The 26,915-nt window shown below is 38.7% G+C and overlaps 2 protein-coding genes across 3 annotated transcripts; both read left to right on the top strand.

Annotated features, from left to right (window-relative positions):
• Positions 1 to 348: 348 nt before the first annotated feature.
• On the top strand, positions 349 to 10,457 carry prkaa1 (protein kinase, AMP-activated, alpha 1 catalytic subunit). 2 transcript variants are annotated; one of them, XM_044012481.1, is made up of 9 exons: positions 349 to 552; positions 2,231 to 2,372; positions 4,836 to 4,929; positions 5,176 to 5,320; positions 5,929 to 6,016; positions 6,103 to 6,327; positions 6,470 to 6,989; positions 7,071 to 7,197; positions 7,828 to 10,457. In XM_044012481.1, the coding sequence occupies exons 1-9, from the start codon at positions 456 to 458 to the stop codon at positions 8,109 to 8,111; spliced, it is 1,722 nt and encodes a 573-aa protein (XP_043868416.1). In that variant the 5' UTR covers positions 349 to 455; the 3' UTR covers positions 8,112 to 10,457. The 2 variants fall into 2 exon arrangements, with proteins under 2 accessions (XP_043868416.1, XP_043868417.1); XM_044012482.1 differs by lacking the exons at positions 349 to 552; positions 2,231 to 2,372 and adding an exon at positions 2,379 to 4,721.
• A 401-nt stretch (positions 10,458 to 10,858) lies between these two features.
• Positions 10,859 to 26,747, top strand: ttc33 (tetratricopeptide repeat domain 33). The gene is made up of 5 exons (XM_044012851.1): positions 10,859 to 11,100; positions 12,163 to 12,399; positions 18,161 to 18,242; positions 22,783 to 22,914; positions 25,615 to 26,747. The coding sequence occupies exons 2-5, from the start codon at positions 12,164 to 12,166 to the stop codon at positions 25,987 to 25,989; spliced, it is 825 nt and encodes a 274-aa protein (XP_043868786.1). The 5' UTR covers positions 10,859 to 11,100; position 12,163; the 3' UTR covers positions 25,990 to 26,747.
• Positions 26,748 to 26,915: the final 168 nt, after the last annotated feature.

The raw sequence follows: 26,915 nt of genomic DNA, 5'->3' as shown, positions 1-26,915 counted from the left end.
TGCTGTTTCTTTAATCTAAGCTTAACCCTTACGATCTGACCAATGTGAATTCAACGTGAATCTTGGATGTTTACATCCTATTTAGCCATAAAAGTATGCACCAAATTCATTCCCTGATCGAAATCATTTATTCCAATATAAATCAGTGTGTTCCCGAGATACCCGTTCTCACATCAACTCCGCAGTCTTGATTTGAAAATGTTAACACATCTTTTAATTTACAAATACGTTTTGTGATAAGTATGAACCGGGCCAGATTTAAGAGTTTACTGACAGCACCTGAAAGCAACATACTACGTCGCTTACGCCATTGACGAATCGCACAGGAGCCGGGGCGCCTCCCACCCGCCGCCGCCGCACGCAGATGAGGCGCCGAAGTACAGACGCTCACCCCCGAGTTTAGTCCATCCCTGCCCGCAGTTCGCTTAACCTAGCTGTAAGGCCACTGCGGGAAGATGGCGACGGAAAAAACGAAACACGAAGGAAGAGTTAAAATTGGACATTACATTCTCGGAGACACACTCGGAGTAGGGACGTTTGGAAAGGTCAAAGGTATGTCTGGCTCCCAAGGCGTTTGTAGAAATATGGTGGCGGTTGGAACTGCTAGCCTAGCTGCTAAATTAGCATGCTATCGAGGCTAACTTGTCGCAGCGCTCGGGAGGTTGCACACTTGTTGTCCCATTAGTGAGCCTGAGTTTGTTTTTGACAAACGTGACGGTTTCAGGTCGGTGCTGCAATAGTCACCGACTGAGTCGTAGTGTACGCTGTAAAGCACTAGCCTTTATTTAGCAATTATTCTCCAAGTTAACGACGATTGCGCTTGTGAGCTAGCTGTGGAGCCACAAGTCGCTTGTCATGACGGACACAGGGAAGTAAACCGTCTGCAGCTGTGCTGACACTCGGGTCTCTCTCCTTTCTATATCGTAACTCAGTAAAAGGGTGCTCTTCTGTATACGTCGGGGGTAATATTTTGTCGTAATTCCCCTCATTAGAAGTTATAACTGCATTATCATATAGCGATTAAGTGTGTAGGGAGGGAGTCAATCAAACCTAGCTGAATTTCCAACCAGTGTTGTCAGCCGAGAGGGCGGCACTGTTCGCAAGTTAATAAATAGCTTTGTTTGAGTCACCATTAAAATATCAGTTTTGTTTGTTAAGACGTCTATATGTATATAGTTAAATTGACGTTCTGCTCCAATTGTAACACAAACACATTGAACACAGACTGCCTTCTGTTTCACTTATCAGTCTATAATATTTTCAAATGTACAGTATTATGATTAAGTCCATAAACAGCCAAGATATATGACTTCTCCAAAGGTTTGACTAACTGGTTTCCAGTGCCAGTTTCCAGTGAGTCACCCATGTTTCTTGTGTTATTGGACAGACACAATACACAGTTTACAATAATTTTGAGACTGTAATTCATGGAAACTTGGTCAATAGTTTACTGCCAGTACAACTGGTAGAGGTGCAACTGTTGTTTACTGACTTCAACAAGTGTCTTCTTGTGCCACCATCCACCTAGATGTTATTGTTCATCTTCCGATGTCTGTGTTTTGGTTATGTTTGTAGACCTTTGTCCCAGCTGTCTTGTTCTGCTGTGCATTGCATCAACACAAGTGACAATTGTTTTCAGTTCAGCCAACTTGCATCATTTGTTTAGATGTATAACAAAATCTCGGAATCCCCCACTATGTCCAAAAGGGAAGTATGTTTTCTTGATTATTTATTGGATTGCGTCGACATTCCTGGGTTTGAAGGATGTCATCGATGCATAGATTAGATATTTTATGGTTTGGCCGAGGCATTTGTAGCTTTTCCAAACACACAAATTAACAGCATTTTAAGATGACATTATAAAACTACTTATATCAGCAACAGATCTAATGGCTTACGGTATGTGAAGCATACCACTGTAGAGTCACTCAACTCTACAGATCCAGTCATTTCTACAGAGCATTAGCGTGTCTTTTGATTTTATGCCAACAAGCATATATAAACTTTATGACGTGATGATTGTTTGCTGCCTACAAGTTGTCAAGCTGTTCATTCCTGTTTAAAACATACATTTATTTTGTTTCTAAAAGAAAGATGCATATCCTCCCTCATGTAGTTAAGCATTAATTTATTTTGTTAATCTTCTTTAGTTATGATGTTTTACCAACTTTGTTGTGTATCAAGTTGTAAATGGTTTCACTCATGTGCTCTGTTCTCTTTTATCATGCAGTGGGCCAACATGAGCTGACCAAACATCAAGTGGCAGTGAAGATCTTGAACAGGCAGAAGATCCGCAGTTTGGATGTGGTTGGAAAGATTCGCAGAGAGATCCAGAACCTCAAGCTCTTCAGGCATCCTCACATAATTAAACTGTAAGTCTTAGATTACATCCTGCTAGCTGCACCATAATCCCCCGCTGCCCTATCACTGCCACCCACTATGCTATTTCAAGGCCTTTAGTGGTGTGTTTTAGAATGCATCCATTTAGGACAATATCTTTCTGAGACAGTCTCCCTTCCCATCAGTCCTCAAGCGAGTCTGCATTAATGGCTGTTTTGTTTATCTCCCTTTTAGGCTTTCATTTCACAATACTAAAGTGCTTCATGGGTGTGATGTCATGTTGTACATATCTTTCTGTCAGGGTCAGACTACATTTATTAATTACAAATTGCATATTGACTATATTTTGATATTGCTCCGTACAGTGCAGTGGCAGTTTTCAATCTAAATTAATTTTTTGATACACAAAAGCAGTGTTTTTCTTCTCTTTTTTTTACTTGTCGTTTATAGCGTTGCCGAAAACATCAGCACACCAGCAGATAACCAGGTGTAATTTTTTAAATGAGTCATTGTTTACAGTATGTGAAATGACTGAACCACTAATTGTTAGAGGCCAGCTCAGTACATTGTCACATTGTTTTAATGCACAGGCGCACTCAGCATTTATTGTCAAAATACTTCATCTGATAAACTTAAAATTGCTGTGTTTATAAATTTGTTGCTCATCTAAAAATATCGTTGGAAAATTGCCATAGCACTTCCTGCCTGCTATGTGAATGCCCAAAGATTGCAAAACCATGATTAGGGGCTTGTGAAACTGACCAGCAGGGGTGGCTAATTGTTTGAAATACCAGCTCCGTGTCATGCATGCACCCTGTCAGACACTAATCCCAAACATTGAGATTTTAGACTTTTCCCTGGTAATTGTTGGAGATTAGTTTTTAGGATTGTTTAGACACAGTTGCTGGAGAACGGCAGGGTTTCTTCCTGTGCCGTGGCGAGGCGAGTAGAGCCGATTGTTGTGTGTTCGAACGTCAGAGAGATGTGCGTAGGTGGAGCATGGAGTAATGTGTGCCGTGTGTTTACATTAGCGAGCCACAGGTGCCACAGGTGTCATAACAAGAGAGGTCTCCTTATTACGGTTCAGAGGTCTGCCCCCCCACCCCCGACATAATGTTTTACTGTAAACATCGACTGTCAATTTATGGGACATCGCCCAACCCTAGTATCTGTCATATCCGCTTAAACATCGGTACTTGACCACTATTGCCTTTACTCCCAGGCAGAAAAATGCAATTGGTTTGCAATTGGTTTGAGAGTAGAGTGGCAGTGCAGTTTCTGTAAAGCCGACCAACATTTCAGCTGTTGCGTTGTATAGCTTATTCTGCTGTTTGATGTTGAAAATAACAATCATGAAAAGAGATGTGGCTTATGTTCAAGTTCAGCCACACTTCCACTGTAGTGTAAATAGATGTAGGCATGATGGATGACATTGTGGATACAAGAATTGCTCACAAAGCCTAGGACTCAGCGGTTAGACATCGATCAACAAGACATAGTTTGTGTAATTTAGTAAAAAAACACATACTTGACGATTAGCTCTTAATTGTGTGCCAAATATTATTCCTGAGGTCCTTGTTTCATTGCCTTGTCCATAACATAGTTTCATTTACAGATTCCACAAACCTGAGGAAACCATGAAATCAAAAACAACAAGGGTTGTTTTGAGCAAATAATATTAAATGATTGAGCTTCTCCTATCCAGGGTTGTGAGTTAAGACATTATCTTGCTTCTGTGATTCAGAATTTGTTTAACATTTGTGCAATATGAAAAAACAGAGGTATTAATGAAATCAAAGACAGTTATGTAAACTGTATCATGCAGTGCTTTTATTAAAATTAGTTTTGTAATACCATGGTTTCCATCAGGCTGTAGAGTTTGGCTCGGCTTGTTATGTTACACAATTATTTGCATTTTCACTGTCAAAATGTTTAGAAGTGTGCCAAAACAACTGTTTTGCACCCATCCATTGGAGCAAGCAAGATATTCTTGGTCTTACGGGGCGGCTAGACACACTGCAGTTGATGTCAACAAAGAATCGTCATGTATGTGCAACAGTAGGGAAGATTCCTGTGTTTCTGTGCAGCCTTCTCTCAAGCAGATCCTGACTTCTTCTTGTGATAAATGGCAACATACCAAAAAGAAAGAACGTGGGATATGGTGGATGTCCGCCATTGTTTCTCTTTGATTACGATGTTGTGTTCTTCTTCTTTATGGATTTATTGGAGAGCTACACTGAGTCATGCTGGTATGAGGCCACACTATTTACATGGTTAGGTGCACTTGCATCAATATCGTCATAATGTACGTTTCTGGCTCACACAACAAACAGTGGATAGACAAGTCAGATCAGAGATTAACCATTCCAAACTGCACTGTGGTGAGCTGAACTGCATTGTACCACTTGACTATTTTTCTGTGAATTATTGCTAATACCTGTACATGATCATTGATGAACCCCCCATAATTTCACATTTTGTGCTGAATACTACAGGTATCAGGTTATTAGCACCCCTACAGATATCTTCATGGTGATGGAATATGTCTCGGGAGGAGAGCTCTTTGACTACATCTGCAAAAATGGAAAGGTAATACAAAATGTCTTGTCTGGTTTAATTATGTCCCTCCCTTTTTTCCAGCCTTTCTGTCTTGTCACATGTTTTACACTTAGTGGGGGGGAGCAGTAGATAGAATTGTATTATATGTTTGGTTTTATTGCCAGACTCTTTGAACTGTGGGAAAAGATCTCAAAGCACAAGTGCTGCTTAGTCATCTGCAAAGTGCTGAATCGCATAGACAGTCACACACCTGATATGTAATTTGTGTTTCGATAGTTGGATGAAAAGGAGAGTCGTCGGCTGTTCCAGCAGATTATTTCAGCAGTAGATTACTGCCATAGGCACATGGTGGTGCACCGAGACCTCAAGCCTGAAAATGTGCTACTTGACGCACACATGAATGCCAAGATTGCAGACTTCGGTAAGTAAGCCGCGAGGAGTTGTGACATGTTACACATGTATGTGAGTATGAATGGATGTGTGCTGCTGACCTGTCCATAGTGAGTGTACCCTGCCTCTCAATGTCAGCTGGAATTGGCACCAGCTCTCTGCAGCCCCCAAAGGATTAGCAGTATCAAGATGTGTTTTTTTCCACTGAGTTTTAATTTAATATGCAAAGTGGAGTGTTTGAACTCTCATATGATCTTTCTTCACTTTGTTATAATTGATGGACTACGTGCAAACACACTTTTTTCTTTCTTTCTTGAAGAAAACTTGCCAGTTTACTTTGAAGCACAACTTTCTATAATTACTTGTGCAGACCATATTATCCTACTCATACATTCACTTGAGAGGAGTCATGGAAACTTAATACAAAACTGAAATGTTTGCAAATTCATTTGAAGATGATGATTTTGGATTTATTCAGTTATTCATACTTTGTCAGAGCAGTGTTCTTTCTTTTCTTGTGAGAGGAGATCATAGCAAATGAAAAAAGAAAAATCCCACAGTTGAAGTAATGCTCATAGTAAATCCTTCAGCAAATCTTTGAAGTACATGTGTGCTGTAATAGTTTAAAATGCTATGCAGGTTTATCAAACATGATGTCAGACGGAGAGTTCCTGCGAACAAGCTGCGGTTCTCCAAACTATGCTGCTCCAGAAGTCATCTCAGGAAGGTAATGTTTTTGTTTTTATCATTGAGCACTCTCCTATCATAATGCAAGTAAATAACAGATCTAGTAAAACAGCTTTTTGTCCTCAGGTTATATGCTGGTCCAGAGGTGGATATCTGGAGCAGTGGTGTCATTCTCTATGCCTTGTTGTGTGGGACACTTCCCTTTGATGACGACCATGTGCCAACACTCTTTAAGAAGATCTGTGATGGTATCTTCTTCACCCCACAGTATCTGAACCCTGCAGTAATAAGCCTCCTTAAACACATGCTGCAGGTGGACCCCATGAAAAGAGCAACCATCAGAGAAATCAGGTGAGCAGGCTGAGATCCAGGCTAAAGCCGGGAAAACATTGCTAACATCCGTTTTTTGTCCATTAGTTAAGATATAGGTTATCTTTGAAGATGAGTGATGTTCAACTAGTATAATACGTTATAATGTCTCCTCCTCTGACAGAGAGGATGACTGGTTTAAACAGGACCTTCCCAAGTACCTTTTCCCTGAGGACCCCTCTTACAGCAACAACATGATTGACGACGAGGCCCTGAAGGAGGTATGTGATAAGTTTGAGTGCACTGAGGAGGAGGTCCTGACCTGCCTATACAGTCACAACCATCAAGATCCACTGGCCGTCGCCTATCACCTCATCATTGACAATCGCCGCATTATGAGTGAAGCCAAGGATTTCTACCTGGCATCCAGCCCCCCCGACTCTTTTCTGGACGACCAGCACCTGACCTCATCCGGTGCGGCTGTGGCCAGTGTTACGAAGCCTCACCCTGAGCGGGTACCATTTCTTGTGATGGAGACTCCGCCCAGGCCTCGCCACACGCTTGACGAATTAAACCCCCAGAAGTCCAAGCACCAGGGTGTTAGGAGGGCAAAATGGCACCTGGGTATCCGCAGTCAAAGTAGACCCAATGATATCATGTCAGAAGTGTGCCGGGCCATGAAACAGCTGGATTACGAGTGGAAGGTATGGAAGAAACAAGAGTGTATAATAAAGTGGGCTTTTTATAATCTGTAGCTATCATTTACCCTTCATATTTTGTTTTAGGTAGTGAATCCATATTATTTACGTGTGAAAAGGAAGAATCCTGTTACTGGGATGCAAACCAAGATGAGCCTTCAACTCTACCAGGTGGACAGCAGAACCTACCTCCTTGACTTCCGTAGCATAGACGGTAAGCTTCAATTGTATGATATTAAAATGTATTGATTTCAGTTACTGACAGGTTATCAGAAATCTGCTTTGAAAAGTAGCTGAGGCAATCTTCTGTCCTCATATATAGAAACACAGTTAATTACCTGTTAATATTGACAAGATATTCTTGTATTGAGGTGGTGTTTTCCTTGATTCTGTCCTGTAGTACATTGTGTCAGTGCGACTTCATAAATGATAAACTCAGTTTTGAATGCTGAGGCTTTTTGCACGTCTGTGTAGGTACCTCAAAGGAAAATATGAGATAAGAGTGTCGTTATGTGCCTTTTAATGTAGCTCAGGAATGCTCCATAAAAGGTGCATTGCAAAATCTTCCGTGTTGCTTATAGCAAAGTCATTTAATGTAGAAATATAAACAATCTCAGCCTGATTCTGAGAATTTTCATCATATTAATAATTATCACATAAAATAAGATCAAATACATTTTATGTGGTAGTTGCATACACATTTAGGAATTCAGTGGGGGCCTGCAATCTTTTTATACATAAATATAATCACATTTATATTGAGGCCTGTAGGTCTCCTGACTCCTAAGAGGGTTTTTTTGTTTGGAAATTTTGTAGAAAACATTTTGTCACTTGTGTTTTACAGATGATATGTTGGAGACAAAATCTGGAACTGCTACCCCTCACCGCTCTGGGTCCGTGGGAAATTACCGCACCACTGTTAAAAGTGATGTAGATGGTGGGGACACTCCACTGACACCTAGTATTGTGCACCCCACAAAGGCAGGAGAAGGCTCCTTGGCGTCATCGCTAACCTCGTCTATCGACTCAACTGGAGGGGGTGACAGTGCCACTGTCCCTCGACCAGGAAGCCACACCATCGAATTCTTTGAGATGTGCGCAAATCTTATTAAACTACTTGCACGATAACTTGCAAAAACAATCGCTAGCCTTTATCCTCTCTGAGTGTCTTTATAGCAATAAGCATGTAACCGACTCATGGCTCAGTTTGTCCCAGCTGAGAATGAAGTGATAGTTCCATGGCACTGATGCAGGTTGGTGATCCCTAACCTGAAGGGATGTGTACTGAGCTGACAGGGGATGTAAGGGGTTATTGGAAAAGATGAATGACAAGCTACATAATAGCTAGGACAGAGCAACACATGTGGGTTATACAATTTCCTGATCAGTTTAATAGTAGATTTCCACATCCCACCAACACACATACGAGCAAGTGATTACACTGAATTTTCTGTACCGTAGACAGTGATCATTTCAGTACAGAGAACTAGACCAAGTTTTTACCTGCAGAGAAAGAAGCCTCAAATTAAGGGTTGAGGAGCTGGCTGATGCAGGAAGCACTTTTGCACAAGGTTCTTTAATTTCCTGCTGCTCTTGTTTTTCTCTCAGTAGGGATCAGAGAAGTAGTGTGGATGTATCCAGGTGCTGCACTGCCTATGACTAGGGTTGACATGCCCATCATTCATTGGACTGTAAGAAGTGCAGTGATCCCTGTGTTTCAGTCATTTGTCGGGGATTAAAGAATGCTTCATCAGATTGGTTTTCTTTTCTGTGAATCTGATACTAAATTGTCACCGTATTGTCAATGATGTAAAAATTTGCTTGAAAATTATCTGTCCCCGACATTTTTTTTTTATCTAAAGACGTAAATATATTTATCAGTAGAAAGAGTGTTGGTTCTATTGGAAATTGCCTTTTTTCTTTCTTGTGTTAACATCTATTGCTGGATGGTATATATCTTCTTTTTTTACTGTCTTGTTTTTTTTTGTAAATCTATCACAGATTTATTTTCTTTCAATCACACTTATTCAGTCAGATACTTGATTGTTTCCTGATGAATTATAACCTGCTTTTACCATTTAAGATATATTTTGCCATGACAGTCAGAATCTAGAAATATCACGTTATTTGACATATTACAATGAAAATTTCATGTAGACTTTTTATGTATCTTTTTTTAAGTGAATTATTAGAATTTGTGAATGATTACGACATACGTGTGTAACATGCCTTTGCCTACCTTTAATTCCAAAATGCCAATCCACAAGTGTATAGGCCTCAGGGCTCAATTTGAAAATAAGTAGCAACAATTACATGCAATGCATGGACAGTGTCATCCAAAATCTAAATATTGTATTTTTTTGGGATATTTTTCCATTTCGAATGCCCACACATTCCCTTGCAGGTTGACCTTGGAAAGGAAGTTGGCATATGTTTAAACCTAAAGCAGACATTTAAGACTGTAATTATTAACTCTTGCTGGGTAGGTCAGAATTTTGACCAACAGGAAAAAAATCTCTCTTGGCTAATTTAGTAAAAATGTCCAACAGAATCTGTTGCTTACAATCTCTTATAATCATAAGTATCTTGTGTCTCCCTCTATTTCTGGTCCAAAGTCTTGAAGCTTTAACTGGTGTCAGGTTGGCTCCCTTACCATTATCATTAATCTTTGTTTTATGTGGGTAAAAGTTGGAATTTATACTACTTATCAAAATGATTGGAACCTGTTTTTTTGGTTTTAGTCTACAAATTATGGCATCTGCTTTGCTAAACATTTTGGGGTAAAATGACAAAACTCTTAACTGCACAAAGTTTTGGTGCTTCTTGTCAAACTTCTGTAGATGTCAATAACTGCTTCCAATTTTAAATAATGGCACTAGAAAAACTAGATTTAAATTATGGTCTTTTGATAAATTAAAAACTGGGTATCAAAAAGAAGTTTGCATGTTCTCAACATTACCTCAGCATTAAAAATCTAATATATCTAATTTACATAAACAATTTTATATTTCATTTCACAGATGTACTACATCTATAAATAAAATTGACAAAATTATATTATGTTGTCTTCTTGTCCAGCAAAGTTATTATTTACATCCAAGTTAATGTTTGACCTTTATGTCTCACCTTTAAACTAAAGGGTATGACTCATAGAGGTCATGGTAAAGCAATGCACTATGGTCATGGAAAAAATATAATTGAAGTTGCAAGTCCTGGTGACAGAACTGTTATCATGTCTTACATGATTGGTTTTGTGGGAAAGATGAATTTGTGAAGCCGTGACCTTTTTGACAGCTCATGGAATACTTACCTTACAGACTGTAAGCAGTTGAATTCAGTTGGTCTGTCTACAGCTTAAAATGTTCTATTTTTCTGTGGCGTGTAAAGGGACCCCACCAGATTGGAGTGTAAATCTGAATGAACAGTGTTTGAATCATTTGTATACACAACTGCCTAATAAACTGCTAAACCGCACACTATTCCGTTGAATTGTTTTTCACTGGTTCTTGTATTTTAGCAGACTTATTAGACAATAAAGATTCATTTAATTTATTAGGAATAACACAGACATAGAATATTTGTGCAACTCTAAAGAAACTGAACATGGCATAATTGTGATTGTTTTTAATTATTTATTTCCAACGTCAAACTGAAACAAAATAAGTTGTAGTGTTCTTTAACCAGATTAATGGGGAACAGTTTTATTATAGTGTATGTCGTTAACACCACACTACTGTGATGTAATTGGTGATTTATAAGGTCCAGATTTTCTGCCTTAAAACTAAAAGGTTAGTGTTTCTTTAAGCATTAATAGAAACATCAACAGTTTCCGGGTCATGCTGCATTCAGGTAACATTGGATATTTTGGAAGAAAATGGAAAACCATCAGAGTTGTCAGTTCTTCTGCGTTATTTTAACCATGTGTTGACAAGTTATTAAAAGTGGCATGCGTTATGTGGTTTGCTCTTTGATCTATTACCATCGTTTACCTTTTTTATGATTCGAGTAGTAGAAATGTCGATTTAAACGAGATGACTTGAACGTATCACCAAGGGTCATCACAAATAAGGCAAATTTTTAGCTTATGCTAGCTTGTTTTTGTTGCCCACGGAAACCTGTAAGTCACTGTTATTTTACCTACCTTCATAACAATATCTATTTTGTCCTTGACAAAATTAAATAGAATGCAGTTTTATTAGCGTGTATTGTGCAAGTATTCGTAAGACAAGCGACAACTGCTAACATTAGTTAGCTTTGTTTTGACATTGTTTGTTATTGTTTTTGGCTTAATTTATCACAGTTCTTGAGTTGTGGTTTTAAAATGACCGTTCATATGTTATTTACTACTGGAAAACACCAAACTGTGCTGAGTGATATACGCGACTATCCGATGAAAATAATGCAAACATGCTGCGACTTTTCTTGTAGCCTACATATCAAACTAAATCTTCATCACATATAGACATTTTCAAAACATTTTATTGAGGGACTCACTAACTTGAGGGACAATTCTCCATATAAATTATGAAAACAGCGAATGGTTGATTACGTTGTTTTGTTTAAAAAAAAAATCTAAATCTCACTGCCTTTTCTGTAAAACTTAATATTTTTAAAAGGTAAATCAGCTATTTCAAAAACCTACCAATATATTTGCTTAATAAATCACAATTTAATGTTACACAAGTTTTATTTAATGTTTAGTGAAGGGTGGCAAATGTCTGCAAATTTATTTGGAGACAAATCTTTTGCAACCCATCTGTGGGTTCTGACCCAGTGTCCACAGATAATCTTGATGTAGCATTTCAAAGTTCACCTATATTATCCCTGAGGTACAAATTGAAGCACAGCCAGTAGCAACCAAAGGTAAATAATAATAGACACGATGACAGTGACAAGAGAAGGCAAGCAGCGACACTTATTTCTAATTCAGAGCCATAATGGCTGCAACTGTGTAATGATTCTTAAGTCTGTTGGTTCTGTACCTCCTGACTTCTTTAAAACCCTGGACTTGCAAACGTGAGAGTGATTATTCAAGGTTGAGCCTGTCACTTTGCAGCACACCTTTAAAAAAACTGATTCAATAAAACATGAATAAAACATTTTCATAATACTGTTAACTACCTGCTGTGAAGATGTGAGGTACAATTTGCAGCCTGTGACTCCACACTTATCTTCACAGAATGGCTTCATTTAGCTGGAAGAGGAAAGTTGGTGAGAAGGTGTCAAAGTCAGTTTTGCAGCAATTTGAGGCCGAGGCAGAGAAGACCGAAGACAGTGGACCAGGTCAAGTTGAGGAAGCGGAGGATGTGGACTGGCTGCATGTTATTAAGCGGCGACGGGAGGTCCTGCTGGAGGACTGTGCTGCCAAGAGCAAGAGACTGAAGGAAGAGGGTGCTCTTCTGGCAGAGGAAGGCAGGTGAGGGAAGGTTGCTGTGTGCACATTATTCCAGTGGCAGCTTTAAAAAACAGCATACACATACCTAAAAACATGCATGACTATATCTGTTTAGCAGCTTCTGGCTTTGATCACTTGCATATATTGATATAACACCATTAGTAGTTGTGATGCTCGTGGGACGAGGATTTTGCTGATGATATTTCAATAAATAGAAAAACACACAGTGTACTAAAATCCTGGACAGTTAATATTTGCTCAGCTGTCATCAAACCAATATAACCAATGCTGAACATATAAACTCAATATGTAATCTGACAATTCTTTTAAATGTCAATTTTCATATTCTGTCCCAGATTTGTGGCAGTTAATTATTATTCTGAGGGTTATACTGGTTTGATATATTGGTTTGATATTAATACCTCCTGTCTGCTGTGAGGCTGGAGTATTTATTTGTGGACTAATAGATAATAGTGTCCTGAGATGTTTGTATTTATATATCTTGGAGAAGTTAAACAAAGCTCAGCTTTGCCAATAATTGTATGTGATACTGACGTTTCTCCAGAAGGTGGCACTATTGCACAGAGCAGACATTATGTCCAACCCAGCTAGAATTCTCCTGACTCACCTCACCAGTAAAAATTACCATCAAACAAACAAACAATTATTTATGTAATATGTGTGTCACCTTAGCTTGACTTGTCCTATGTTTATTTAAAACTATTTTTTTAAAGGACAAGGTTATATGTAACCAATGCAGCTTTTACTCTAAATATTGAAATCCTAAATATTTTTGGGGCATATTTAGATTGTAGTAAATCACATTTTGCTTCTTTTTAGGACTTTTTAAAGTCATTATTTGCCCATATATTTAGCCAATTTATAATACAACTAATTATACAAAAAGTTGCTTAACTTCTGTAACCAGCTATTGAACAACACAGTAATGGCCTGTCTCCTAATATACAGTATTTTCTATAGAAAAATATATAAACTAAATATTATACACATGATGCATGTCAAAAAACAATTTTTAGTAATTACATATCAGTAAATAATAATGAGCCAGTGCTGATTATTTAAGAAGAAAAAGGCAAATATTTTCCCGATAAAGCAGTCTACCTCTAGTGGAGAGTTTGCATTTTGTTGAACAATGCTAAATATTGCTTTGCGTTTACTTATATCGCTCCGCTTTTGAAATGTAAAAATCCGTTTAGTGCGTCATTGACAGTTACGTTGTGTGAAAATGTAATTATAGCATATGTGCATTTGATAGAAGCCAATGTTAGAGAACAGAGCAAACATCCAATAATGAGATTGTTACTTGATATTTCTTTCATGGCAATTGGCCTTTTAGCCAGATAACTTTCACTTCGTGAAAAACCCTCCAGTCCAGAAGATGTAAAGCTGTTGCCCTCATTGACAGCCTGTAATTGTATTTGCGAGGAGAAAGTGGATCTTGCTGGGGAAATGATGTCTTGCTTGCTGCTGCATAATGACCGTTCAGAGGTTTGAGATGGTGTCTGGCAAGGGATGTCTTGGTGAGGTTTTTTTTTTCTCTCTAACAACATTGACTTCTGATGTCATTCACTTTTTTTTGTAAACCAAAGTTTAGAAGTTTCTGAACCAAAAACAAAGATGTTTCTGAACCTGTTTGTGATCTGAGTCTTATGTAACTTTTGGCTGTTTTTAAGGTCAGCCAGTGTTGTTTTATGTGAATTAATCAGGTCGGCAGTCGGGCACGGTTTCCTGCTCTCTCACAATTTGTTAACCCTTTTTTGAAATCTGGATTTTTGAAACATGCAGATACACTCTTTGTCCTCCAGCACACTAAAATACTTTCTTTAATCACAGTTTTGGTATGAATAGGCTGACTGACACTTTTATTGATCAACAGTACCTGAGTAATGACAGTCCATTGTCTGTCTGATTGACACATGTTTTTGAATAAAGGAAACAAAACAAAACAAAAAAATGACTGCATGTTCACTCATAAATATTCTTTTTGAAAGGAGGGTTGAAAGCTCATTCAGAGTCTTCAGACACTACAACATTTGTAAAACAGCCTCACAAAGACTTTGGCAAGGCTCAACAGGCATTTGTAGGTAGCCTAAAAGATGATTGACAGTTTCCACTTTCACAAAGACATCACATGAAAACAGGAAGAGAAAAAAAATTAGGGCATATGATCATAGTATTATGTCTCATTTTATATCTTGAATAGCTACTTGTTGGGAGGTGTGGGATTTTTGTGAGACAGCATTCAACAGCATTCAAATACTACACATAGTTTCCTGATTTGTTCGGCTCCCAGCCTCCGCACTGCATCAGTTTTTTCTTTTTTCAAAGAAAAAATTGAGCTTTCGAATTCAAGTCTGGCATTCATAGTATATTTCAAATACTCTGCATTTTCAGTTTTGTGGTTTAGATTAGCCTGTCAGTTTATTGGTTGAGTTTTGATACACATGGTTACAAAACCATGTGTTGGGGATATTTCATTCTTTTGGACTGCACTGTGGCATGGTCACGATGTCCTTGCACTCTTTTTGTTTTTTTTATTCAGCACAAAAATGTGATTCTGATCCCAGTTAGTTTCATATTTGTTCACTCTGTCTTCAAACTAAACATGAATGTGTACTGTTGTGCAGATATTTCTTTTAAACCTTCTTAATTTGTCTCTTGCTGTTTCTGTCCTGCCTTTGATTTATCTATTGTTGTAACAATAGAGGAGACATTTTATCTTTCATGCTTCATGTGGTGCATTGCTTTATTGCCAAATATTTTTTTTTTAGTGTCATTTGCTTCATCTGGTGATGAGATTTCCTCACCCCGGTCCCATTTCCTCACTCTCTGCCTGTGATATATATTTCCTCATGCTTTGGTTCTAGTGTGGCTGTAATTTGTATATTGATAACAAAATGATGTTACTGGTCTCAATGTGTGATTTTAATTGCTTTTGAGTGTGCCCGGATATTCATCTCAGTAACGCTGTAAAAGATATAGACAAGACAGACTATAACCTAGTTTATGAGGAGGAAGTGATTGTTGAGTCAATATTGACTTGAACAGGTGAGGCAAAGGGGTGAGCATGAACATTTGCATTGTGTCCATTCCCCATGTTACAACAAGGAAGATTTATTTACCAAATTTAAACCTTCATAAACTAATCTATGCAAAAACAGACGAGGAGATATAGAGGGATGACGACTGAGGCGGCAGTGACCTTTAAGACTAATGCATCAGTGGACCTTTGTGTGTTGGTTTAACCTGCAGTCGCCTTTGTGCACTCTGTGTTACTACTGCCAGTCAGGTGGATGGTTGTGCTGTGCAGTAGGTTTGAAATGACCCGTTCCCTTATCTCTCTCTCTCTCTGCAAGCCACTTGAACAGAAATAATTCTATGTCTTATTAGAAATCTTTTAGCCCAGCAAAAATGAAATGTACACTAGTGCAGAAAGGGCACAGGAACAGTAAACTGCATTCTCTAGGTCTAGATGAAGTCACACCAACAACAGGTGGCAGCCAGTCAAATCACATTTTTGTGTCTATGCTTAAACACTTCACCAGACAAGGCTGTTCTCCATGTTGCTGGTGTTTTTTGTCAGTCATAAACACAGCAGACATTTGGGGTGGGTCATAATATCAGTCTGCTGATATATTGTCCTACTTCCTCATGCAATACAGTAATCGATACACCAGAGCAATCATTTTTTTTATTAACAAATGAAAGTGTTTAAATAAACAGTCCCTGCCTGTTTCACACACTGGACGTCGCTACTTGATGACACTGCTCAAATGAATGAGGGAAACTTTGGCAGAAATTACCTGACCAAAAGTTTACAGCTGAATAATGGTGGAGAAAGCTACATTAAGAGATGCCTCATCCATGTTCAATACATAGACTTTATGCATTTTGCTCTCTATGTTGTGAATAAATAGAGAAATCCGTCACTTCAGTTAGACAGATATCATAATGTGATTGTCTTGCTATATTGATTATCACAGTATCGTTGTATCGTGATATTATTGGTATCATGGACCATGTATTGAGTGCAATACTGTATCGTGAGGTACCCTGCGATTCCCATCCCTAGCGGACATCACATTGCCATCACTTAAGCAACATTAGCATCTCTTGCTTTGAACACAGCTATAACAGATACACTGTTGCCAACTACCAATAGCTGCCTCCAGCATTGAGCACGGCCACCAACAAACATTAAAGTGACACATGCATGTAAGTCTGCATTTGCTCACATGAATTAAGCTGCAGGGTCATTTGTATTTATTCGCCATCCATGTTTAAGGGAAAAGAGGAAAGGGAAGGGTGTTTCCACCTATTTTCCACATTTTATCTCCAAATCTTAACGCTGATTGGTAAAGATATTTGCATCTATTCATGTCTTTTCTTTCACTGTGTGTAATGTCATCAGGCAAAACCTTGCCGCGTGACCCTTAGATCAGCATTACTCCTGAATTTGCTGAGCCTGATTCTGGCAGTTTGAGTCACTGTCTGTCATTTAGTTTACACTTTTCACAGTTTTCCCACCCACTCAACAAACTGACATTGTGCCAGAGTAGAGGTTCAGGTGCAGAAAGGGAATGAAAGTGCCTCCATTCTCCTGATTACAAATCAGTAACCTGTCAAAACCTGTTACTTTGAGGTAAAAAAAAAAGAAAAAAGAAAAAAGTTGCATAGTGTTGCTTAAAGTTCCACTCTTACTTTACTCGGACTGTTGTTGCTGATGGTAGGTCATCCTATATCTGAAATGGGTGGTCCACAAGGGTCTATCCTTCGTTGTATATGGTTTATAGCATAATTATGATAAATAAAAACTTCTGGTCCTGACTCATCTTGAGTCTGGCTTTCATAACTTATGATTATTTTGACATATTATAATGACAGAGAAGTGTTAAAGGCAGAAAGAGCCAAGTATCTTGTTTTCTCCTCTTCCTCAAGTGACTCTGAATCTGGCACACGCGTAGCTCGTGTTGAGTCATACAAATGCTTAGGTATTTGGCTTGACGGTAGACTTTAATTCAAGACTCATTATGATTCAAAAATTAAAAATCAAACTAGTTGGTCTACTTCCAGTCATGAAGCTATAATGAAATCCACTTTCATGTCTGTCCCCATTACTGTGCTTTGTATTGTATGTTGGGTTGGACCTCCCTACAGTCAAGATGAAATAGACATCTCATGTTATTCATTTATAAAGTTCTGCTGTTGAAATGTTCTAAACTACCTCACTTCTCTTCTCTCATTCAAATCCGTTATCCACAGTACATGACCCAGCAGCCATTTAACCTCAGAAGCCCCTCATGTAGGCACTAACGCTGACAGAACCTGTTTCAGGTACCATGTACCGTTTAAATAAAATTAAGTTCAAACTGCCTTCAATTGAACTGTGTCTTAGATCCTTGTACTGCTTATTTCTGCTATGTTTTTTTTTGTCAATTTGTGTTTTTGTGATTGGTTCTTGAACTTGCATCTGTAGTCTTTGCTTCTGAGAATAATTATATGCAAGAAATTGAAACAAGCGTGAGGACATATCGTATGTTATGTTACATAACATCACATTTCAGGGTGGAGGCCATGGAGTGGCTTCCCAGTTAACTGCTTGTTTGTTTTACTCGTGTTTGTGTTGATAATGTAGTCTGTAACAGTATGGTCTATAAATAACCCATATGACAAGTAATTTAGTAGTGCAACACATTGCTTTTTCGATACTCATGGTAAATGTGTGATTAATATGTGTTTGAACCCTGTGTATTTTATGTAGGCACTGGGAGGCCATTAAGAAGTGGGATGAAGCCATTCAGCTAACTCCAGACAACCCACTACTGTATGAGATGAAGTCTCAGGTTCAGTATACTTTTATTTTTTTATTTACTCTTTTGCTTTTTTTTTGCATGATAATGTTCTTCTCCTTGCTTTCATCACCATGTCACCATTCTTGTCCACTATTGGTGGTCTTATAGGACCGTTGTGCCAGTTTTAGTGACATCTAGTGGTGAAACTAAAGATTGTATCAAACATAGGACATCTCTGCCCACCCATTTCCTTTACAAAGTGGGTCAGGAAACAATGAAAATCTGCTTAACACTCTTATTGTATGGTCTTTAGTACAATAAGAGTAGTTATACAGTAGTTGTAATATAAAACCACATATTATATTATATTTCCAATGATATTTGGGAACTCCCCCATAGTCACATGCATGTTTTATTATTCTCCTAAAATGAAGAAGTAAACAGCCCAAACATGATTTTTCTTTCCATTTTTACAGTCTGTGCATTGTGAAGATACCAATACCAAAACTGACCGATACACATTCCCATCCCTATTCATTTTTAGGCTTGGGGGGGGCATTCAAAGTGGATTTAAGACCCAGCTGCGCTCATAGTACCCTCTGACAGTTTGATGTGCTCGAGACTGCATATTTTGAACTCGAATGGGGGTTTTTAAAGTTTGAGTTTGCACTTTCCCACCCAGGTTAGAACAGATATCTTCATTTCAGATATAGAGTGACTGTCCTCGTATGCCTCCACTTCAAAGCGTGAAAGCATGCACAATTTTGTTCATCTTGGCTGCTGTAGAAACATGACAGCGTCAGACGGCAGCCTCTGTAAAGCTATACTCTTGCCTGAAGTTTATATAAAAGGTTTATTCTAAGGCTAGAAAAAACGAGAGATTACTGTAAAGCACACTTTTGCTTTTACAAACCTATTCATGGGTGGTATATGCAGTATAAATAGGTAGAAGGGTTTTGCCAACAAATCCTCATAAATGTCACACTTTGCACCTTTAAAAGATTTTTTTATTATTATTCTTTTTTCCATTAGCGTATGTTTTTTATGTTGTTCAAGCAACGATGTAAACAAACCACATGTTTGTTTATGTTTTTCAATCTGCCGGAACTTTTGTATAAATCATTAATCAAAGTAGTATCTGATTATTTTTCCATTGATAGGTCACTCGATTAATACTTTTAACTCTATAATCAAATAAAATATGTTCGGTGTCCAAAGGGTTACTCCAAACCTGCAAGAAGTCCTTACAGCAGCCAGACTATGGGTAATGTGGATAAAATGGACTATGACCTCATGGTTAACACATAGTATGTTTCTGCCGTTTCCTGGTACAAGTGTGTCTAAAACATGATGCGGTCCAACAGCTGCCTGCAGAGTTTGGAAGTGTAGCTTTACATCTGGACAGAGCCTTTCTTTATATCTGATAGGGACGTTTTGTGTTCAGGATATTCCAAGGAAATAATAGCCAGCAGTTCTGTGTATGTGATTTATTAATCAGGCATCATGGCCACATTGTCCCTCTTTCAGCTGCCACGTTGGTATGCTTTGAGTCAGATAAGTGATATCAGCATGGTGATCACATTGCTGAAAGTCTGCAGTATATTTCCAGCAGATTTATTGTTTTTCCTTTTTTTTTTATTTTCTCTTGTTCCTTTCACTCGTTTTCATTCGAATTGATACCTTTGTGCCTGTTTTTCTCTTTCATTTCTGAGCTGCCGCTTTTCTGTGTCCCTTAACATGCGCAAGGCGTTCTATCCAAAGATAGTCCACATATATGTGGGAAGAGTGTACAAGCCAGAGGAGTTAGTGAGAGGAACAGATCTCACTTCATTATTTCTTATTCATTTACTCCTACTAACACAATAACATTCCTCATAGCCATCTGTATCCACGTCACACAGAGTATTGTATGCCTAATATAACATTAGCCACTGTAGGATTTTTTTGCATTATGCCATGACTAACTTGAAATTTGACATATGCACTGACATCTGTTTTTGCTAAGCTTCAGCTCCATGTGTGTGACTACAACACATCCAACCCATTATTGTCCATTATCAGCGTTGATGTTGTTCTTAATCATTAGGCTGAAATTATGCCGGACCACGTCATGTCCCCATTACTTGCCTGGATGACGATGGTGGTTACAGTGACGCTGGCCATTCACTTCCCTGCATCACTGTCTCTGAATCAGTCTGCTTTTGTCCGTCTTCTGCAGCAGCACATTGGCCCCAGTGTAGAAATGTCACCACCTCCCTCCGGAATGATTTCAATGTTAAGGGGATCTTGCAGATTGTGAGAACCGATTCCTGTGGTCGTAAAATGTGTTGCGGGTTTTGTGGTAAAGTCACAAGTTTAATTATGTACTATTTGGGATGTTCTGGTTATCGTTTGCTATATTTTAGAATGAATATTCTCCTTCATTATCTGTAGAGAGACACTTCTTATTTTGTATTTAGTGTAGTTTATTTTGCCTTGTAATTTTCTGGGGATGGCACTGATGACATAAGATCATATAAGTGCTGCTTCTCCTTCTGTACTTTGGATGGTTTATTTGGTCAGAAGTGTACAGACAACACATTACAGTACAGTAACAACATCATAATAGTATCATTTTTCTGAAGAGGTAATAAGGCCATCTTATTTGTTATGCAATTTCCAGCTTGGTTATCAAGTGGTAAGAGTATGGATATAACATGGTATTACTGAAATTTCAATATTTTATTAAGTAATGAGTGAATGAATGAATGAACTATCAGTGTAATAAGTTCACTTGAAAATGTTTGAGAATCACAATTGATAATTCTTCTATCTCAGTGCTCTCAACACATTTTCCATTGTTATTGTTGATTACCGTTATAATTACTTCTCTGTTGCATAATTATTGTCATACTTTTACAGTATTGTCATAGTATTCTGCATAACAGTAAGACCTGGTTCCCACTGGATGTGTAGCAACTGTGCTGTGTCTTGCTCACGTCGAGCTCACCCTTCTGACTTTATTTTTTGATTTATTGCTGACAGAATGCGTGACATAAATTTTGTTTACTCAGACGCGGACAGAGAGAATCTGCACAGCTGCTAAAATAGTTTGCAAAAAATATAATATTTATGACTGCTTTTCCTATTGTTGTCGATCTGTCTTTGTTTTACTTATTCATGCTGTAAAATATAGAAAGAATAACTGAACTTTCAAAATAATGTTCACAATACATTGTCAGGGGTGCATAATGCACTCTTTCATAATAGGACACAGAGATCCACAGACAACTCGCAGTTGCTCTGCAGTGTCAAAGTAGCTTAACAACAACTTGTGTGTAACCACATACGTATATGATCTTCATAGCTGACATAGCAGCACTGAGGAGGGTTTTAGGCACTTATGTTACAGCCACAGTCCCAGACAGAAAATTGCACCGTAGTGGAAAATAAAACCCTTCCAATGCTCGAGTCCAAGAGTTAACAATAAGAATCTATAAAAATATTGACCGTTCTGCAGATCTACACAGAAGATTGACTTCCACGTGACTGTAAAGCAAAAATGTGTCCTTTTACTCCTTTCCTTTAATAATCTATTTAGCATCTCTATTAATGATGATTCAGAAGACTACGGTTAATGAGGGTAGTAATGAGTTCAGCGTGACGCTGTTGAATGTAAGCATATGTATCATTGAGAAACTAAGTCAATTACAGGGAGTAATCTTGTGATCATGACTGCAGCTGTTCTACAGTCGCATCTCTAAGGCTAAAGGCATTTACATGAAACAAGAATTTGGTCAATCATTTCTCAGTTGAAAATATGGTCTGTATAATATTACAAGTTACAAGTTACCAAATGTCATGTCCAATAGGGCAATTTTCTGAGTATTTGTTTCCAGAACCCACAGAGACATCTAAATTACATTTTGATTTGGTAAAAACACATTAACCAATCATTTCAGCCTGAATTTGTTTGTATGTTGTCTTTTTGTTGAACAATCCAAAGCTTAGACAATCAAAAAAAACAACTAATTTTACATTAGGTTTAAAATATGAAATCTTATTTCTACCACTGTTGCCCACAATTGCCTTTGTCTTTTCTTTCTTTACCATTTAACATGCTGGATTATTTTGGATATTTCGAGACCTGCTGCACAAGTTATCAATACGTTTTGGTGAAAATGCTAACAATTAAAGGTTCTGGTCACTCACACCTCGTTCAAAAAGTACACTAAGCATTGTCTCTAGCAGCTGCATTCACGGTTTACTCCTTAAGCAGTGGTTTAGTTCTTGCTATTTGATTTATGCATTTTATGTTACACATTTAGTAGATATTATTTTTGCTGTGGCAGTTCTTAAATGATCTTGTGATCATCCTTTTGAAAGGAAGCCAAAGGTCAGATGCAGACTGATGCTGTGGGGTTTTACTTCCTCTTTCATAACTACATGTTGAGCAAAGCAACTTTCCATGCTGAATCAAAAAAGATATAATGTTGCTGATTAAACATTAAACTCTTCTGTGACAAGAACACCCCGTACATCAGCACATCAAAACGAGATCACATGCTGAAACCACAGATCGTCTAAAGATCACTGTCCTGTGTCTCAATAGGTGTTGACCATCCTGCAGGAAGTGTTCCCAGCAGTTAAGGCTGCGGAGATGGCAGTCAAGTTCCGCCCCCTGTGGTGGGAGGGCTGGCAGACTCTAGGCCGAGCACAGCTCAACCTTGGTGAGGTGGATTTGGTGAGTAATGCTGGCAACACACTGCATGACAACAACGCAGAACGTTGGATGCACTCAACTGTCGTTTGGAAGCAGTCGTTTGCTCCTTGTTTTCCTTTGCACACTGTGTGGCAAACAAAGCACAACAAAGCTGCAATTCCCCCATACTTGAAAATGAGGTGGGCAGTGAAATTGTTTAGTGTATGCCCAGCTTTAAGAATGTCTGAGGCTGTTGTCAAAAGCAAGCCATTTTGGCTTTCGCTAACATCTCAGATTTTAAGCTGGCACAAACTGGCTGTTCCAGAGTTATCTCAGTCATACTGCCTTATGATTAATGACCTCTTGCTCAATCATTCGGAGTTATTAATGGCCTGCACTGGAATGTTCACATTTCAGTGTTTGATGTTTGTAATAAACCACTTGTTTCTCTTTCTGTCTATAAGTTAGTCGTGTTCTCGTTTGTTTGTTTTTTTCTTGAAGAGCCGTTATGATATGTCAGTCTGTTTACTACTTTTCACCGTCTCTTCCTCGAAGTGCCACTTACAAAGCACACCCAGGTGCCTGGGGCTTGGACGATTGCTTAAATTGCCCCTGAACATGCCGGGACCTGTGGGTGTATGAAACATTGGGATCACATTTGCGCTTGTTCGCACATTCAGAACCAAGCGAGCGAGGCTGAACTCATGAAACCTTTCATCCAGTGGTGCTGTGTCACTCCTACATGTCCTAGAGAAAAGAGACCTGTCCTGCGGCACCAAAAACAATAGGAAGTGTTGAAAGTTAGTCAAGCTTTTAACTAAACCAAACACAGACACACCTCCTTGTGTAATAGAGCTATTGGGAAGTGAGGGGGGAAAAAACACGGGTCTATTTTTAGCAAGGCTTGTTCAGTCCAGTTTTAAAGTTTTGTATGCATCGACATGTTTAAGTGCTTGTTAGTGCAACTGTAAGTGCACTGATTCCCTATTATCTTTTTTCAAGAGTCTCCTCTTTGTCCTTGTCTTCCCAAGTCTTCAGTCATCTCTGTCCCCTCAAGAAGAATGAAATCTACCCAAGTCAGGAAAAAAACTAATTGACTGATTTGGTGTTTGTCCCTTCTCTTACTGTTTTAAAAATGTTGGAAGCCGACATTGACAGCATGACAGCTCTGTACCCATATATCATCTTCTTATTATTACACTGTTCTTTGCCCTGAGGCCAGTTTTCTGCCTGTAGTGGCATTTCGTCTTTTGAAGGATAACATACTTTCGAAAGAAACACTTAATGATAGTCTATCATCTGTTCAAGATCAAACATGATGCGTTGTGTTTGGGCACAAACAGTTTCATTTGTTAGAAATCTGTAATCATTGTTCATGTGTCAAAAACCAATTTAGTCGCCTTTGACTGCACCTGAAGTTGTCAGCAGTGTTGGCTCTGTGTGAGATTCCCATTGAGAGGTGAACAAAAAGTCTGTTGCCCCGAGAAAACAAACAACCATTAGTTTCTTGCTTATTTATTTATTATTTACTTTGATTAATAAGGGAAATCATCAGAGCAGAAAATAAAGTAAATTACTTATTGAATAAATCATCCGTTGTTTATGGATTTGACGTGCAAATTGAGAAAAAAAACGGACATTGTTTTTTGTTCTGCTTTTGTTCTGCTTAATGTTTGGTGCTCCCGTGACATGACCTCACCATGCCTTCAACCTCAGACCAAGCACAAAGCTCTGTTCTTGGGTTGACGTTGGATCCATAGAAGGAGTGACTCACTGTATCACTGGTGACAGGTGCAACTGAAAAGCTGAGCTTCAGTTCCCGTGTGAAGATATGAACTCATCTAAGATGCATCTTCTTGTCTGTAGTTTCCTATGTAGTCTGTTAAAAATGTTCTGGAAGGACCACATGAATTATAATGTACTTTAAAAAAGAATTATTTATATCCATTGCATCACTGTAGTTTCAGTTTAATTCTACCCAGCAAAACAGGCTAAAATCCAGGAAAGAAAGACGCAGGAAAGCCAATGACTGTCTTGTCCTTGTGAAATTTGAAAACAGGCGGACAAGCTTTTCAAATTGCCAAGATAAATAGTGTAACCGTGACCACGCCACCCATTTTCTAAACTGTGTAGATTATAGCAACAGCATCATCAGATGTTTAAATAACATCATTGAGGGGAAAAAAATGCGTAACGTAATTGGCTCAATGAACATTCTGCATGAATTATACACATTACACAGCAATCGTGCAGTTTTTACACATGCTTAATAGGTGTCGCCTATCTGACCTGATCTGTTGGTGTGTAAGAGTGAATTTATCTCACTTTCACAGACAGATTATGGCTGATGTCACTTCTAATGCTTCAAGGTTGTAAACAATCATTTTCCAATCACCGTAAAAGTGCACAGTTGACTGCGGAATATTGATGGCTTCTTAATGAAAAGATAAATCTGCCTGAATGCGTCTGATAAAATGCTGCATGAGGAACATTACGATCTTGATAGTTGACATGCTGATAAAACAAGCTTCCTGCTTACTCAGCTGCATGGATGCCAGTGTTTTACTGTTCATCATCAGCATTGCAATGATCCCACAAATAAACCTGAAAGACCTGGAGCTAATTATTCAGCTTGCTGATGATGACTGTAAGCGTTTCTGACAGATTAAGTGCTCCAACTTTTCGCCGCCTCTGAAAACACATGTTTGAATCCTAAAGCTGATTGCAGCACTGTCCCTACAGGCTGTGAGGTCTTTCCAGGTTGCAATCCACCTGTGCCCATCGGAGCGTCCGCTGTGGCAAGAAGACCTGGCATGGGCACTGAGGTTACAGAAGCAACATCTAGCAACCAAGGAGAAGACTCAGCAAGAGGAGGAAACCAAAAAACAGATCCTCAATGCCCCCGAGCTCGAGCAGGACTATGACTTTGAATCTGACGAGGTGCTGGCCGCCTGCGTGGCAGTAGCTGAGCGACAGACACGGTATGAGGAGCTGAAGAGGTCAGCGGTGGTTGTAGATTCAGAGGGAAATGTACAAAATGTACACAGTGGGGACGGAGGATCAGAGGACACAGCCGCACCATCAAAGGAAAAGTTTGTCAAAGCGAGAGGACTTTAAACTGGTCTCAGCATGAGTCCGTCATCCTGGTTCCATCTTTCTTTCCTTTTTTTTGAGCACTGAATTGGATTATTTCTGAAACTGCTCTGAGTGCATGAAACCATTACATAGATGGGCAACATGAGAAGCGAAAAATTCTTGTGAAGGGGTATGCAGCAAATTTTAGACAACGGCGCTTTGCTGTTTTCCATTTTCCATTTCACTGTGTTAAAATGGATGTCAAGTGTTTACATGCACACGCAAAGGATTGAAGACATTTAAACATCTATCCATCACCAAAAGGGAGGCATCGACTCACATGTTGCAAAACATGCTACTAATGCCAAGCTACAAACTTAAACATCTGTTTCATCTTAATGTGGACATTTATTATAGAATTACACAGCAGAGTGTTTCTTTGGAGTAGCCCAGAAACAGCTAATGTACTCTGTGGTTACATCAGAATCTACTTTCCGATGCTCTAAAATAACAGACGTCCACTTGAGCTGTCTCCAGCATTTAAAGAAAAATAAAAACAGGATTTAAAACAGTGCCTGCTTGAAATTGGCAGCTTTTTCATTTTGTGGTGTTAGCCTAAAATCAATAAAACTTCTGGATGAAGGCCTTTATCAAGCAAGCTGCATCTAATCAGATGGCTGGATGTTAACTACCTGTGAGGAGTCGGTGGCTATAACTGTATTGTCGACCATACTGCTCCAAAAGAGCAGACTGCTGATGCTTGACAAATAATCTGTGTGTGAATAAATAGTTACGTGTGATGATTGTTTAGGTTTATTTTGTACTACTGATTTAAGTAAGTTGCACACACACACACAACAATCCTCTGCCAGTGATAAGGCAAGGTAAGACAACTGCTTCCAGTCTTGTGGTGAGTTTAGAGGAAAATTTCAGAGGGTTATAAAGTACCCCAGAAAGCATTTGTGTGT

This window comes from Solea senegalensis, linkage group LG21, assembly GCF_019176455.1.
Source record: "Solea senegalensis isolate Sse05_10M linkage group LG21, IFAPA_SoseM_1, whole genome shotgun sequence".
Lineage (NCBI taxonomy): Eukaryota > Metazoa > Chordata > Actinopteri > Pleuronectiformes > Soleidae > Solea > Solea senegalensis.
Note: the sequence above shows the minus strand (reverse complement) of the source record. Positions and strands in the feature narration are given on the sequence as shown.